Genomic DNA, 18,568 nt, shown 5'->3' with positions numbered 1-18,568 from the left:
TTCACTCAGTGCTTCATACCATCTACATTTTTCATCCGACTTTTGTGACCATTGGATTAAAATTTATGCAAAAAGATTATTTATCTCATTAGATTCTAAAATAATTTTCTTCTGTCCTTGATTTATTATACAAAAATTAATAGAAATATGCAATTTTTTTTTAAAAAAGTTCGAATATTAGTTTTTTTTTACTTTGGTTGATTGTAATCATAATAAATGTACATTTCTCGACAAACATACGATTACGACTTAAAAACCAACTGTCAAAATTCTCTTTGAAAGGGAATTCCGGACAAACCGTTACTGGCTAAACGCAGTTCATAGCAGTTAATGCAAGAGAAAACTTTTTTCTTTTGTTTACTATAAACATTTGTGATTGCCGGGTAACAGTTTGTCTGAAATTTTCTTTCAACGAGAATTTTGGCAGTTGGCTTTTAAGCCGTAATTATATGTTTGTCGAGATTTGATCTACGCATATTATACATTTTCGGAAAGGGCACATCAATACCTTTCGAACTGTTTCGATCGGAATCTATTTGAACAAGATATTGACAAATAACTAAAATTGTGCCAAAAAACACCTTTTTCAAAGAAATCTTGAAAATACTTCTTTGAAAAAAACTACAAGGGACAGCCCTATGGGGTTGTACGAATTGCAGACGTAGGACTGCAATACGTGAAATATTTAATTTCTTATTACGTTTGGATTAATAATTAATCAAACATTTCTTTCTACAGTTCACTTCATGAATCAAACCGCCTTGCTCATTAGGTCATTTTCTTTACAATGAGCGATCGAATCCGATTAAAGAAAGCAGACAGAAAACTGCGATGAAAACCGAACTAATATCTGGAACTGCTTTAAAATTTTAAAAAGTTTTCTATTGAGTGTGGTAAACAACCAGACCGATGCTTAAAAGTCATGTTCTAGACAATACAGTAACAGTTCTTGTATAGGACAAGCTTTATAGTTTTATTTTGCTGTTATTGTAATTTTCCTAAAGTACAGATAAATGTAGCGAATGCAGTGGTCTTAATCATATATCGAAGCAAAACATATACAAGAATCGAAAATAGTTTTATGGATGGACTTAAATGCATTTTTTGCAGCGATTTTTTGAGTAATCCATTCATAAATAGACTTTGTAGTACCTATGTATTGGTAGAATCAAATTGGAATAGGCTGAGTGGAAATGAATCTCGTGGAATCAATAAATTGATGAAACGTAAATAATAAACCTTCGTTGCACTTTCTTCTATCCATTCGCGTGAATTTGTTACTAAGAAAGTTTTCGTCTCCTTAACCTGTCATGGAGACGACAACGCAAAGAAAAACCGAAACCTATCATACGCGCAACATTTGAATATACCTACACGTTCGTCTCAAACAATAAACCCAAGCGAACGGTGCTTAAATCAAAAAGTTGTGCCAGTACATCGTGTCCCTACACGAATGGAAGATACGCACCAAGCAAAATGAGTCAACGCTGGTGATGATGGGTGGTGCGAAAGAGACAACTAGTACCACGACGCACCGGGCTACACTGGCTGTGGGAGCGCAGTGCTCTGCTCTGCCTGCTGTCCAAGAGGCAACTTGCTCTACAAAATCTGCTCTTTAAATAGTCGATGATGACGTCATTCATAGAAGCGTTGCGCGTTAGGTACACAAATCTGTCGTGCTGGACTTGGGAAGCGCTATCTTTTGTGTGTAAATGTGCGATATTTTGACTAGGTTGTACATTATGATAATTTTTAATGCCATGATATCAAAAATCTTGGAGTTTATCTATTGGAATCTATTCTTAGAAGTATTTCCGAGCGATATGCGCAAAAAAATTGAAAATTTACCGTAAGATGGTTGAATTATAAGCGTTTAAAATTGGACCACTTTTCGTTACATACCATTTTGCTCATATCGAAAACAAAGACGTAGTCCTACGTCAAAATGAACTTGGTTTTCGTATTCAGCGATCCAAAATTAACTGAGGAAACACCTTTCTTCTTAGCTTATTGGCGATTCTACGTTGAAACCGCTCGCAGATAGCGCTGGAAGGGAAGTGTTGCTGATTTTATTTTGTTCTGTCATAGTGCATATATTTTCTGTAAACATTGGTAAAAAATGACTTTTAAACACCAAATTACCGATCAATTTGTTGATAATTGTTTATGAAAATGGAGGAAAATCATCATTTTATCAGATGATGAGTAAACATCTTGCGAAAAGAGTGTAAAACATAGTGGTTTCTAATATTATTCGCAGAGCTATATGCGCGCTGTTTCGAAATGTAATTTGTTGAGCACCGTAGCCGCCGCAAAAGCATTTCCCGTTCGTCCTAAGTTAAGCTAAACCTTCATGAGATGGTGTAAATTCATGAAACTCTCCAGATCACGCGAGGAAAGAATATATCCGGCTAATAGGAAAGTGTTAGCTTTGTATCATGCACAGCCGATCCTTCTCTCCGATAGTCTTCACTGAATCTCCTACGTAGTTCAAAATATAAAGGAGTTTGACATTGGTGCTGATTGGGTATCGGTTTCGAGTTGGAACTTTATTTATGGAACGATTTTTTATAACCGCAATAATACCCCGATTACATTTCGAAGAAATGTATGAGTCAAATAGTTGCAAATGGCTGTACTTTCAGAATAATTGCAAATAAAACTAAATTTCTTACTCGTTTCATTCACATTTTGGCAGTGGTTAGCTTTTTCCGAGAAGATAATGAAGATTTTGTTGTAAGCTACGACTCACTTACGGGTGAAAAAAAGCAAATTGTATCACTTTGCCAGTTCATGAGCTGAATCATAGGTGTCGCATGACTAATTTTGGTTTTGCCGCAAATCGCCAATCGCGAAAACCTTAAAATTGTTAAAATCTGTCACATTAGATTCTGAAAATATGAAAAGTTATTTTTCTGTGTGTGTGTGTGTGTGTGTTAACCATCCCAACTCCCACTAGCTGGTAGTGATTTACAGAAAAAAAGATGTTTGCATGTATTTTAATATATCCATGCAAATAACTTGGTTCAAGGATTTAGGTAGGTGTTAGCTCAATTGACTTTCCGATGACCCATTTCGTGTACAGTGCCAGACATGTTCCGAGGTCATCGTTCCATCAACCAGCCCCGCCTTACTGTAATGTTTGTATCAAATGGAATATAACATTATAATAAGACTTTCGATTCCTTACATGAGGTAAGAAATCGACGCGTATTTAGTGTATTTATTTGATTTTTGTATATATAAATTTGAATGTCTGTAGAAAAATATACCAGTTTTTCTATTTCCTTCCTTATCTCCTACTTACGCGAGTGACTGATACTTGCTTATCCATTTTTCGTCCCATTCCAAACCTTCTCCAGATATCCTCAAAATCTCCAGCTTCTTTCTCACGCATCAAACAGCCCGAGCAATCCTTTCTCTTTCTCACGTTTGCAAGTACAGCGCAATTTATCAACAACAGTATGCATGTCGGATGTCGGAAGAAAAAGAAAAACTGATCTGCAGGTTTCCGAATGTGGAACTAAGAAATTGGTGCGACACCTATCGGGCGATAGCTACGGGTGACGCGCTGATAATTTGGAATCGCCACTTTTTTGACCAAGGGACGCCGAAAAATTTTCACTTTTTGGGAAAGATTTATCACTGGGAAAAAACACTTTTTGTGAGTTTTTGATCTTCACTATTATTATTTACGTTGTTAAAACACTTTTTTTCTCCGCATCGGAAATAGACGGCCCATATTGCGGGGGGAGCACTTTTGACACTAATGCTGTGTGGCTTTGAATCACTTTACGCCGGGATGAAAAACTCCAAAAAATCACTGAATTCCACTTCCGATTTACGAAAACTGTTCACCGAGTCGTTCTTCGTATTTAAAAACACTTTTGTTTGATAATCCGTACCGAAAAACTACGATTTTGGACCGACTAGCGAGGAGCTCCAAAACAGTCGACCGATCGTGGCTAAGGTCAAATATGAAAAGTTATTTTTCTGTAATAAAAACTAGAGCAAAAACAAAAAAGCGGAAGCAAAAGAAAAACTTTTTTTTAACTCGAACTTCTTTGAAAGAGAAATAGAGTATTATTTTCGTATTCAGCGACTCAAAATTATTCTAGATAACACTTTTTCTCGTAACTTCATTTTTCTTGTAAACTAGTGTAATGTTATTTAAGACCAAAAGAGATATGTGAAAAACAGAGCAATTTTCACTTGGTGCTTAATAACATCACCAGTTTTTGTCGGATTTTCGTGATCTTAGGCTTAAAATTCACGTGAGAAGTTTGTCTGTCATATAAGATTTTGAAAGATTTTTTTTGGCGGATTTATTTTTTTATGAAAAATCAACTAAAAATTAGTAATTTTACCAAGCGCTACTTTTTTGACGTTGGTTGCTCTTAACCCTAAGTTTTTGATATTTTATCCTAACATGTTATACATTTTCGGAATGAGCACATCAATACCTTTCGAATGGCGAGTCGTTTGTGTTAATCGAAAGATGCTCCTGAGAAATTGACCAAAAACCGCAAAAAGTGCTCAAAAACACCTTTTTCAAAAAATCACAGAAACGGCTCTTTGAAAAAGAAAATGGTTATGATTTTCGTGCTCAGCAACCCAAAATTGACTTAGAAAACACCTTTTTTCTTAACTTCATGCAATTAACCCAAAATTTGTAAACTAGTGTAATTAGTTGTTCTCACTTGTCTGATAATATTGCCAAAAATAGTCTTTGGTGTATTATTATTTAAATTGAAAATTTTTTAAATTTGAGTTAAATAGAAAGTGATCCATTTCTACAAATCGCCTGCCCAATCAGATGATTTGTAGCGAATTCTGACCTTCCCTTGTATTTGTATTTAAATAATTGAAGTCCAACTAACAGTGAGTTTTAATGAACTAAACTGAAAAGAAATGACCTAAAGTGGCAAAAAAACGGTTACGAAACTGTGTACAACTAATGACGAAGTCTTTGTCGCTATAACCGTTTAAGCGACGGGTCATTTCTAATATCGGCCCGTTTGGCGTAGTTAGTACTGCGTATTTCAGTCTGCAGCAGTGTTCGAGGACAGTGGACACGGGTTGGTGCGTAAAGGTTAATTTGTGATAGAAGATCGGGAACATCATGTTCAGCCAGAAGAAACTAAGACACGAAGGTAGCCTGCGACGCGTGTCTACGATCTTCTAAACTGTGTAGTCCTAATAATTGATAACGGTCTTCGTGTGGTGGCATGTTCAGGGGATCGTTCCAAAGCAATGGATGTAACGCATATCGTATGAATCTGCGCTGGACAGCTTCAATTCTTTGGCGCCAAGTTGCACGATAGGGGCACCCAGCAGACGACGTTTGCAAATTCCAACCGTGAAACTTTTAACTTGTAAATTAATAATAAAAATCAAATTCGAAAGCAATAATTCGTCGATGTACTACAGTCTTTTTGTATCAGATAACATATTGTCTATTGCCTTAGTTTTGGAACTGTTTTCACTATGAACTTTTCAAAATTACATTCAGTTTCCAGTGACTATCTGAAGTCACCAGAATTAACATATTTATGCAACAAGTTTTAAGACCCTCCCGAAACAGAATCCTGGCTACGGTCCTGGTGAACGACTTATTAATTTTTAACCAGTTAACTTACTGGAGGTACATTATTTTTTCTGGGAAGAATTTTTTTTTAGTCTTTTGCTGAGAGATTTCAGCCCGTTTTTACGCTTGAAGTGTATATCCGATTTTTACTTTCTAAAATTCTTTAAAGCGTGTTTTACGAAGTATGTTCTGTCCTTGCAACTTTTATTTTCGTTCGCTCAATGCGGTTATCTTCAAAATTGGAACTCTTGTTAGACGTCCAACTTTCTAACTCCAACTGCTCAGTAAGAAAAGTGCCACTTCATTCAAATTCCGACAGAAACCAATATGATGGTGAATCGAGGGCGTATTTGTTTTCGAAATTGTCCCACTATACTTCTTCCGCTTCTGCCAATACCACCACCCCCACCCACATAGCAACTCGCGGCGGCAAATTTTGGGCTTAATGTGATTTAAATTATTCCCTCACTCATCACACCAGTTCGGCACAGCTCCCCATCATCCTCGCCAATTTACCTACTCTTCATATAGACATATTTTTGTAGGCCAAGCAAACTCCGTAGCGTTTGCATCCGCCCGACGACGACGACGCGACGGTGGGGATATGTCTTTTGCCACCGAGTGTGGCCCCGCTGGCTGTGAAAATCAATTAGTGCTTAATCGCATCAGAAAAGCCTACATTTTGGTGTGAATAATTCATTTATAGAAGGCCCCGACCTCATCAGCCTCCGGCGCACTTAACTCATCACATTATACTGATAGATGCTTTTTTCTTTTTCTCTCTCTCTCGTTCAATTTTCAGGTCACCGCCGAATTTGAAAAGCGCAGGCAATATCATCAATAATAATACTACCATCAGCAAAACTACAATTGGCAACGTCAAGGTCGAGAATGTTGGCATAGTGAAAGGGATCCAACAAAAGTCGCCACATAATAGCACCAGTTCCAGTGGTAGCAGCAATAGTAGCGGAAGTGGTAGCAGCAGTAGTATTGGCAACCTAAATGTTAACTCAGTGGAAGCGACTTATGCCAGTGTGATTAAGAAACCGAAAGTTCACCAATCTGGTAACGTGGGAGATGACCTTCGAAATTCGTTGGACAGGAAACTAAACGGTTTGCTGTACAGTAATGGGATCAATACCGGGCACCATGTGCATCACCATGGTACGAGTACGACTACCACGATTGTGGGTGCAACGCTGAAGGAGGCCCCACGCTTCGCTGGACTCAGTCATCATGTTAACAGCAACGATAGTCTCCTGCTAGACAATAGCAGCATCAGTAGTGTCAGTAGTAGCGGTAATCATAATTTACTGATTAGCCCGGCTAGCAATAACAGCAACACAAACTCCCCCATCATCGGAATCTCGTCAAATGGTGCACTGGTACCACCACCATATCGTGACCCTCCTCCCCCGAGAAACTCACCACTTTCACACAAGCTGGACAGTCCAAACAATAACAGCAATAATCCGAACGCCAGCCCCAGCAGCAACAGTAGCATCAATAGTCAAACCCTCAACAATCTCAATCTCAACGTCAACAGGAAACTCGAGAAGGATAGCATTAACATGAACCTAGCGCTGAGTGCCGCTGCAGCAGCCGCAGCCGCAGCTACCTCCATATCCTCGTCCACCGGGAGCGTCGGCGGGGGAAGTGGCAGCATCGGCAGTGGAAGCAGCTCTAGCAACGCCAACGAGTTGCTTCTGCTCAATGAACTGAATCTGAACGATGGCCCGGTACAGAATACCGCCCAGTACAGGGACCTGATACAGCTTATCAAGTATCAGCGGGAGAAAATCAATACCCAGCAAGCGGATCTGTCTAAGGTGGGTGGATGTTGTGTGTATGTAAATAATATAGGGAATTCCTCGGTGCCGCCCGCCGCACGATTTTTTTTTTCATTTGCCGCTTCACTTGGTGAGCATGTTTTGTTGTTCATTCGATACACTCTACGCGGTAGTGGCTTGTCGACGGGTGGAAGGTTTTATCTAGCCTGTGTTCCTTCGCCGTTTGCAGCATTATCGCAACCGAGGCACTGCACCGTGGGTGTTTTCGAGAGGATTACCGCTGAACGGTACATCGATCAGTACAATGGAAGATTAATTGTATGCGATTTCGTAGCAAGAATAAACATATATATTGGGCTAATGCTGCAGACGAACGTGTTTGATTGCCGGGCCATTAATAGTGTAGTCGGGTGGTTGATTGACTTACTAACTGGTGAATTTATTATGGTTTTCGTAATAAAAATTCTTCAGTTACAGAGAATCTCGATGTTCTTGAATATCGATATTTTTGACGAAAATGGTACGAGCACAGGTGATCTTCAGTGAAAATTTGAACAGCTTGTCAATATTTCGTCGCTGTTGTGCTATCTTATGACAAACGCCATTTTGGGGTAAACTGAGTTAGATATGCCACATTACTTGTCTCGAAAATCTCTACAAAGTGGCGTTTACAGAATTTTGACATTCTGCTTGGTTACTGAGATATAGCGAGAAACGTGCTGAGAAATTTATAATTTTTTGCTTCAAATGACTGTGTCTGAGGGTTGGCTCAAATTATCTTTATGTATGAGATGTTTTTATATGTAAAACTATCTGATAAACACAATGACATAATCATTTTCGAAACAAAAATGCACGAACTGTGAGAAAAATACAATTTAAGTTTTAAATTGGAAATATAGAATATTCGGCAACACTGTAACCAAAAATAACTATTTTTTATAGATTCCCTGACTCATTTCCTTCAAAATGCATCTCACCGATTGTTTATAGACCAAATGAAGCCAAAGATATGAATAAAAGTTAATAATTGATGATTTTTTCCTATGGAAAATTTTCCATGCACGATTATGACACGCCATACAAATTTTGTCATCAATACACACCTATGCCACGTGTGAGACCGACTTTTGTTTACATTTTTAAAGAAAACTCGCAATGTAGTTAACCGATTCTCGTAATATTTGAGAGATTAATGCAAAATAGATAGAAGCATCATTTGTCTTCTTTGAATTATTTATACAATTTATAAGTTTCAAGATATTCAATCTCAAACTTTAAAAATCGTTTTTCTCGAAATGTGCAAAATGGCGCTTGTCATAAGATAGCACAACAGCGACGATTTGCGATCGTCTGCACGGAAAAAAATTGTTCCCAAAAACGTGAATAAAGTGCCATGAATTCTGGAACAATCACGTTTTTACGTTACGACAACAGGACCATGAACAAAAATCATGGCTTTTTTAATTATATTCAATTTCCCTTCAGTAACGCCCATATAACGCTTTCATTAGTGGAAATATTTGTTTTTGTTTTGTGAACTTCAGTCACGGTTTCCGCTAAGTTATTTCTAATTCGATTCTCAGTACGCGAACTAGTTCACAACTTTATGAACATTATTCATAAAACCAAAGGTTGACTCATGATTTTTTTCATATATACATTAGTTCACAAAATCTAAGTATTCTGGCAATTTTTTCGTGAACTATTCCACGAAATTCGGAATTTTATTCATGAATCCATTCAATCCTAGTGAATTAAGTCATGATCCCTAATGTATTAGTCACGATCCAATATTCGTGCTCGTGAAATGGTTCACAAAATTATCAAATATTATTCATGTATTCGTGAACTGGTTCATGATTCCTAATATATTGATTGCGATCCAATATCCGTGCTCGTGAAATAGTTCGCGAAATCATGAAATATTATTCATGTATTCGTGAATCGGTTCGTGATACCTAGTATAACAATTACAACTTACCATTTGTTTACATGAAATAGTTCACGAAATAATAAAATATTAGTCATGTATTCGTGAAGTGGTTCATGATTCCTAATGTATTACTTACGATCCAATATCTGTGCTCGTGAAATAGTTTACAAAATCATGAAACATTATTCATGTATTCGTGAACTGGTTCATGATACCTATCATAATAGCCGAAACTTATCATTCATTTTCGAGAAAAGGTCACGAAATCATAAAATATTATTAATGTATTCGTGAACTGGTTCATGATTCCTAGTACATGATTTGCGATCTACCTATTTATTGACGTGTTTATGATATTTAGAAGATGTCCCTCATTATTTACAATTTCGGGCTACACAGTAATGAAATTTTTACGTGAACTCTTTCACAAAATTTGGAGTATCATTTAGAATCATTTTTGTTCCATGAACTTTTTTATGAAATACCCAGCTGCTAGCGACCAGTAATAGGTACGAACAGTAGATATAAAAAAAAACTATTAGGAACTCGAACATCGTTATTCATTTGATAAGATTCATTGTGATGACCGGACAGAAAATGAAAACTGCACTGAGAACCCCAAATAGTGTGCGTGATATAGTTCACAGAACAAGATATCGCGAATGAGTCTTATTTTAATGTTTTTAATTACTTCGTTACGTCACGAGTAAAAAAAACCAGCCAAAAAATAATAGATCACGTAAGGCGAAGAGAATTTTCGAATACATGGATAAAACTGCTGCTATAATGAACATTAGTTACATTACTCTTTGAAAGTAGGCTCCAAAATAAAATATCATGATAACTAAGATCCTGAAATCATGAACACAAATCGCACAAATCGTGACAAAATATTTAAAATCGTGACAAAGATCCTGAAATCATGAACATGAAACACGCTACTTCTTACTAAAATATCACGATAACGTGAATAGAAATTACGAACATCGCCACTATGATCTTGAAATCATGAACTTTAATCCCACTAACGTAATGAGAATTCACAAGAATCGCGAATAAGCTCCTGAAATCGAGAACAACGTTTGATTACCAACTGTGTATTCCCAAATAATGAACAAGAATCACAACAAAAACTAAACATGTCCAGGGAACACTAATAGTAATCCAACCAAATATTCTAATGTAACGCCATGTACATATTCAGGGCGAACTGGTTTTCAGAGAACACAAATAGTTTCATGAATAGAAGATTTATTATTCATAATTTCTGAAAGTCGGTCACGGTTTTCGTAAATCGTTGAGTTCACGAAATCGTGACCTTTTGTTCATGAATTTATGAACGGATTTTTTCCGTGTGTAAATCCATATATTCATTCACATAAGCGATATTATAGTGTCTACAGCTGCTTTTAATGTATCTATAGGGTACAAGTCTATTCGCTCCCTTATAACTATCCATTTGAAGCCCTAGATTTATAAGGCTCTCGCCTCGGGAAAATGCGTGTCCCAGACGGGGATTCGCCAAAACTCCGACTCCTGGTATGGGAGTCTTGGAGCGGGCACTCAAGGCCTCTTTTATTCACCGAGTCCGAGGGCGCTGTGGCTATAGGGGAGATTTCGGAATTGAAATAAATACCTTCTACGTTTTATTGTGTCAATACGACGGTGGCTACACAGTGGGATGGCGGGGTAGTGTGGATCAGCGGCGGCGGTAAGGATCATGACGGATTTTATTGAGGCAGCTGACCTGGAAGGCAGATTCTGGATCCTGACGAGTACGGTCTCTCGGCTCTCGATAGAGGGAAGGTTTGCGGCGTGGCGAAAATCCCTTCGATCACGGGTACTGTTCGTGGATGACACGTGGTATTTCGGGACTTGCGGCTCAATACGTAGGGTATTAACACCCAGTCTTGGTATGGTTGCGATTTTGGGCTTAAAATTGGGTTCACCCAAGCACAACCGGCGGTAATTCAGGGACCGGCCTCGTGTGCGTTAAGGTTTAACGAGGCTAGTGCTTAGGGAAACCATACGGCTCACAATTGTCGCGAGTGCAAAAAACTCGTACGTCTCGTTCAGCGGTCGTGACTTTTCTCCCCCACAATCGACTCCAACAATTTTTTTCTGTCCAAACTTAATTATCTCCGTTCTTCTGATTAGGACCAGTTCAGTGGATTGATATCCAAACACCACCAACAGCAGTGCCACCAACGTAGTTTAATTTGCCACCCACTCGTGCTTGAAATGACCGTTGACGAAAGCTAATTATACAGAGTATTTCCCTAAGATCCAATACGCACTAAACTGTTACCAAATGATGGAAACAGATTAGAGGGGCCGTTCATAAACCACGTATACTCGCTAGGGAGGGGAGGGGGTGTTTAGGAAAAGTCTACGTAGGCATTAGTCACTTGCCGTTCGTCCGTGTTTGCTCCTTCTTCTTCGCCGTACGGTCTGTCGGTGGCCAGACAATTTGGGCGTTCTTCGGAACCTTCGACGATTATTTTCAGCTTACCCGGGCACGTTTCGGCTGGTGTCATCGAGCCCTTCATTTTTGCCATCACGACTCGGTACACGTCACCGACATGGACTGGAGGGTAGACGTGGGTTATACCCATAGTGATCACCTAGCAATACGCTTTAGGATCAACTATGGTGTGCAGTATCCGAGGGCGGGTGATCCCTGCCAGGTACGCGGGTGGAAGACCAATCACTTCGACAGTGAAGTTTTCACCGCGGCCCTGTGACTGGAGGCCAACACCGACAGTCTAAGCGGGGATGCGCTGGTAGCTGTTCTATCACGCGCATGCGACGCCACTATGCCGAGAAAAATCCTGCCAAGAAACGGCAGATGCCCGGTATACTGGTGGAGTGCCGAGATTGCAGCTCTACGGTCAGCCTGCCTCAGAACTAGGCGTAGGATGCAAAGAGCCCGCACCGAGGATGCAAGAGAGAACTGCCGTGAAGTGTTTCGAGCTGCGAAATTGGCCCTTAACAAGGCCATTAAAAGCAGCAAGAGAGCGTGTTTCGACAACCTGTGTGAGAGTGCCAACGCGAATCCGTGGGGTGACGCCTATAGAATCGTGATGGCCAAGACCAAAGGGGGCTCTTCACCCCCAGAACAGTCTCCGGACCGGTTGGCGAGGATTATCAAAGTACTCTTCCCGTCTCGAGCCACAAGCCCCTGGCCACTTGCACTACGAGACAGTGCGGGCACGGCCGAAACGGTGGCTCCGGTGACGAATGAAGAACTACTCGCAGTGGCTAAATCCCTAGCAATGAACAAAGCTCCAGGGCCGGATGGAGTTCCAAACAGCGCTCTCAATGCAGCGATCATAGCGAACCCGAACATGTTCAGGCTAGCTATGCAGAGATGCCTTGACGAGTGCCGTTTCCCCGTTAGATGGAAAAGGCAGAAATTAGTGCTGTTGCCGAAGCCAGGGAAGCCGCTAGGCGACCCGTCGGCGTAAAGACCAATCTGTCTGATCGACATGACTGGCAAACTGCTTGAGAGGATCATCCTCCACAGGCTCTCAACTCAGTGATAAAGACTGCCGAGATAGCGATCCAACGAAAAAGGCGAGGCATTCGATACTGTGCGTAAGTGACACTGGACGTGAAGAACGCATTCAACAGCGCAAGCTGGGATGCCATCGCGCTCTCGTTATACTGGCTTAGCCTACCGATGGGTCTGTAACGGATCCTGGAAAGCTACTTCCAGAACCGCGTACTGCTATACGAGACCGATGCCGGTCAGAAAAGGGTTCAGATCACCGCCGGAGTCCCACAGGGCTCGATCCTAGGCCCGGTGCTATGGAACCTCATGTATGACGGGGTTCTGAGACTGAAGTTCCCTCCTGGGGTAAAGATCGTCGGCTTTGCCGACGACGTAACCTTGGACGGGGAGTCAATCCCCGAGGTAGAACTAACTGCAGAACACGCGATAAACACGGTGGAGGAATGGATGAGCGCGAGAGGCCTGGAGCTCGCTCAGCATAAGACGGAGGTAGTTATCGTCAACAACCGCAAGTCGGCACAACATGCAGTTATCCATGTGGGAGAAGCCGTGATCACCTCACAGCCTGAAGTCTCTCGGAGTCATTATAGACGACAAGCTGAACTTCGGCAGCCATATCGACTATACATGCAAGAGAGCGTCGACTGCTCTTGCGGCACTATCGAGGATGATGTCCAACAGCTCAAAGGTGTGCGCCAGTAGACGTAGGTTACTGGCAGGCGTTGCCGTACGGCGGCCCGTCATGGTCAAGAGCACTGAGGGTAACCAGTTACCTACAGAAACTGGAGCGCACCTACCGCGTGATGTGCCTCAGAGTGATATCTGCCTACCGCACGGTATTACACGATGCATCGTGATAGCGAGCACGATGCCAGTCGGGCTGGTCATTCGGGAAGATGAGGAGTGCTTCGAGCTACGTGGAAATAGACGAGCCCGCGAGCGCACCAGGGTGACCTCGGTCGCCCGCCAGATGGCAGCGTGAGTGAGATAACTCCTCGAAAGGTAGGTGGACCCACCGGCTGATACCTAACATATCGAGCTGGGTGGGAAGACGCCATGGGGAAGTTCACTTCCATCTGACACAATTCCTGTCAGCCCATGGCTGTTTCCGACAGTACCTCCACAGGTTCGGGCACGCGGAGGTCCCAGCCTGCCCGGACTGCCCAGGTGTAGACGAAACTGCCGAACACACACTGTTTGTATGTCCTCGTTTCGACGTCGAAAGAAGAGCAATGCTTGACGTCTGTGGCTGGGACACAACCCCTGATACCCTTATTCAGCGGATGTGTCAATCGGTGGAGAAGTGGAACGCAGTCTCGACTGCAACCACCCAGATTGCCTGTAGGCTACAGGGAATCTGGCGCACCGAGCAACAGACGATGGGCACGACTAACTAGTGATTGGTTAGTTGGAGCGAAAAAGGCCGAGCGCAAAAAAGTGAGTGAATGGTTTGGCGCAGCGACTGGCAACCGCGTAAGGGGTAAACCCAGCCACCCCGAAGCAAGGCAGAAGAGCGAGTTTATAGACGTATATGTGGACTAGGGTTCGCAGTACCGACCCTTTTTGACGAGAACCGGTACTACGGTAATGAAGCCCTCAGTATCGGTAGTACCGGTAAATTACCGGTACTCAAATATTTTTTTAAAAAAATTCGTAAAAAGCTTCAAACTGAAATTGAATGCTCAAACTGATGATCTTATTCTCAGATGATTGATTTGCGCTGATCAAAAAACATGTTTATTGTTTTTAATTGCTTCGGAATGGCAAGACTCATTTCACAGAAGATATTTTTCGTATAGGGCACCTTCTTTTATTTCGAAATCTAGGCCACTTTGAAATCAATAACTGCTAAGCGGTGCGACTTCCGTCGACTTGAACAGATGGTAAATGTATGAAACCCTACTAACAACAGTAAATCAAAGTGAGAATGGCAGTAAATCCGAGCAGGTTAATCGCATTTCTTTTCTTGCTTTTCTGAAAATTGGTTTCGACCTTTATGTCGTTTGCCTACTATTCTCTAATGCATATCAAGGCTCCTTGCTTTCCTGTAAACTATGGATTTTTGCTGAATTTTCAGATCACCAATAATTAAAAATCGCCCCATTTGAAGCAGTTCACAAAGTCTAAAACTGTTAGCTACTAAATCGCTGTTCGTTCTTTTATAGATAGGTGAATAATGGAAACCTATCAGAATGTGATGATGGCCCCACCTCATTCCCGCACAAAGATGATATCTCAACGATTTGTCTAGAACGAAAATTAATATAATTAAACGTTATCTTGCAGACCGATATTTTGAACCAGATCCCCCTGCAGAGTTAACATATTTGTCATAAAAAATTGTATAGTACCGAAAATACCGGTACTGGCTTTTGTTCAGTACCGGTATTGCAGTACCAAAAATGGGCCGGTATTCCCGGGATTTTCGGTACCGGTATTACCGGTGCCACAACCCTAATGTGGACTGCCTCATGGCAAGATGGGAGGGTCGTAGCGTAGTATATTGGGACTCGATGCCTCGTGGCGTGGCAGAGGAGTGAAATCCAAGTCAGTCTCACACGGTATATTAAGGGTGAGCACCCAAGTCAGCCTCACATGGTATGGGTGAGGCGAGCACAAAAGTAAGCCTAGCAAGGAATCAGTAAGGTGAGCACACAAGTCAGCCTCGCAAGGAACGAAAAAGGTGAGCACAAAAGTAAGCCTCATGTGGAGTGTTTGAGAGTGAATCAAGGTGCGGTAGAGAGAGCACCCAAGTAAGCCTCATACAGGACGTATAAACGCGTGAGCGAGTACATCAAGTACAGCCATCCCCCCAGAAGTAATACCGAGAGGTAGTCCCTGGGGGGGAACGATGACGGAGCCCAATGGAGTTTAGTCGGTATTAATGGCAGCGTCACCATTCGAGCCCGACTCGCCCCCAGTACACCCCGTGTGGTAGCTTGGCACCTACTAATAGCACGTGTACTGAGCTAGTACGTAAACGTCTTCTTCATTGTAAAAAAAGAAAACCACAACCGGTTGGTAAACCAACGAATGCGGACCGGGCAGTAACTAACACCAGCTCAACAACGATCGGGTCCAGTGCCACTAAACCAACTGCCATTACTAACATCGAAGTAACAACGATTACTGCAAATGTCTCAAAACCAACAACCAACAGCACCAATAAAGAATCAAACACCGATGAAGAAGGATTTACAGCAGCGACCCGGGAGTTCAAGAAACAAACAAGAACATCCGACCATGAGCATCATGAATGCAGTACCGATGACGACATGGACATGAACGAAAACGCGAGAGATGGACCGAATAACCCTCAAGGTGCGGCAGACAAAGCACCTAAATTTTCACCACCTAGGAATAGGATCTCAACACGCAGCAGCAAGTTGCGTCAACAAGATCCTATGGATAGTTGAGAGTTTATTTTAAATTCTACATATTGTAAAAATTTTAAAAGACCCACGGCTCAGTTATGCTAACGCTTTGAGCCATGTCAAATAAACAAGGAAAAAAACAATCCATTCACCCTAAGGTAAAATCAAATGCAAGGTTAGAGACGTTTGAAGCAAGTAGTGATTTCAATCGCGTGATGTCCAGCCTCATGTCTAATCAATATACCCACTATGCATATTTTTTCATATCGGAAACACTGGTAGTAAACTATGCATGTGAGGCAATGGCTACCAAAACATCGAGCACATTATTTGGGCGTATTCATGATGTGGCGGTGCCAGGTCCCGGTCAGAAGATTCCTTAAGAAGCTGAGGTAGACTATCCACTGTCCATGTAATGTAATACCGTGGTCAGCCGGAGTCCGTCATACATGTCGTTGATCTATTATTCTTTAGTGATCGTAAATATACTGATGTGAGATCCGGAATATTTGTTTGAGTTACTTCTCAGAGTGTAACTTTCATATGTTCTGTTTCTCGCATGTACCAGCTACCGAGTTCATATTTATGCTCTGTTAGTGAGCGTATAGTGTGATATAACATCGACGTTAGGCTTAACAATACTTTCATGCTTCTCTCTGTTGCGCTTTCTTAACAATTACTATTTTCTGCGCTTGTAGGCCAAGCATAAAATAGAGTCGATGTTCGTTCTTCTGCTTGTAAAGAATAATGTTCAAATCTAAAAAAGACGTGATTTTTTATTCAAATATTCAATATAATACAATGAATCGAAACTTATCAACCGAAGATCTTGGCCATAATTTGTTGTTTCATTAATTGGCAATTTCAGCAAAAACAGAGGACCTGATTCTGGATCCAAAGAAAAAAAATTGAACTATTTTCTGATGTAAAACTAAAAAGTAGCAACTCAAATTACTGAAAAACGCTCCAAATTCCAATTTGGCCCCATATGGAAGCAAGAAAGTGAATGGGAGCAATAAGGAGCAAATCTACGGATCTGATCTCATGTAAAAGTGGCCACACTGATTAGGAGTCCCACATGATTAGGCAACGTTTGAGAATGTTTGGTTATAGCTTGGCGTTCCGTATTGCATATGATAATTAATATGGGATAACCTAATTTTTCGCATTTGCATATGAGAAACTTGAAAAATATTTCAGTTTAAAGCTTTACTTCACACTATGAAATTAACAAATGCGTTTGCATAGTTGAGCTGAACATAGAAAATCAAAAAAAAAGAAATCCGAAATTATTTCAGTTAAAATGGCATGGAAAAGTTGACCGCCATAAAAAAATGTAAACCTCGACGCTGCTTTCAACAATGGGTATCAACATTCCAAATTTCAATCCCTTTGGAAATTAACAAGATCGCCAGCCCCAAACCAAATTATAACTTCGTGATCAAGTAGCCGCAAATGTAAGGAAGAGCGACAAGCGCTCCAAGGAGACCTACTCTAGTGCTGCATCAGATGATTACACTAAAAATCCAGAAGTAGCTCACCTTAAGAAAGACAGCAGCTTGGGAGGACCACAGTTACGCTAAGAGTGAAGCCAAAATAACTCAATCAACCGATTACCAATTTTATTCACCATTTTACGTACAAAAGAACTATACAAAGTTCGAGCACGTAACTCAATGATCCAATTCCAGGCACGCTTGTGTTGCGGAAATGTAATCGCTGAAATTCGCTCACTAAAACCGCTCTAAACAAAAAATAGCCTTTTACTCCTCTACTGCCAATTCCTTTTGTAACTGTTCCAAACACAAACGTTTCCAAGGCAATGAAATAGTGCTAAAACAATAAGGAAACTACTTACAACCAACCGCATCGTATCGCTGTACCATGCTCACATCCCCCCCCCCCCCCACCAGAAGAATACACTCCCTTTTACAAATTCATACGACACGCTGAACGACCCACGACATGTATTATTTCGCCCCGTATGAATATCTTGCGTGTTTTTCCTCCTAAATTGTTTTGCCAAACAAATTTAAGTCTATCCTGCGGCAAACCGGATTTCCTCCCGCTACGGGTGGATGGGATAGCACCGCATCGCATCGCACCCTCGCTCGACCGCTGAACCGCCGAGGACGTGACGACGGCAATGATGCTTGTTCCGCGCAGTAAAGCGCATTCAGTAAACGGCCCGGCACTGTAAACGAAGTAGGCGTGAATAAGAACGAATAAAGGAGCCGTTGGTAATAGCATAAGAAAAAAAAACAAAACAAGGCCAACAGTCAACGGGAAATTCATCGAGTTGACTTCGGCAGGGGGGCTTCTTGATAGCGCACGCAAAAGCGAAAAAAAATGAAGGACGGCGCCGCC

General features: G+C 41.3%; 1 protein-coding gene across 2 annotated transcripts in view; it reads left to right on the top strand.

Moving 5' to 3' along the window:
- LOC131685048 (ras association domain-containing protein 8) overlaps positions 1 to 18,568 on the top strand; it is a 231,983-nt gene that overhangs the window by 195,969 nt on the left and 17,446 nt on the right. For both annotated transcript variants that reach the window (XM_058968437.1, XM_058968436.1), the window contains exon 4: positions 6,390 to 7,416. In XM_058968437.1, the coding sequence (XP_058824420.1) occupies positions 6,390 to 7,416 (1,027 nt within the window). The remainder of the gene's footprint in view (positions 1 to 6,389; positions 7,417 to 18,568) is intronic.

Source organism: Topomyia yanbarensis, chromosome 2 (genome assembly GCF_030247195.1).
Source record: "Topomyia yanbarensis strain Yona2022 chromosome 2, ASM3024719v1, whole genome shotgun sequence".
Taxonomy (NCBI): Eukaryota; Metazoa; Arthropoda; class Insecta; order Diptera; family Culicidae; genus Topomyia; species Topomyia yanbarensis.
This window is presented reverse-complemented; position numbering and strand designations above follow the sequence as displayed.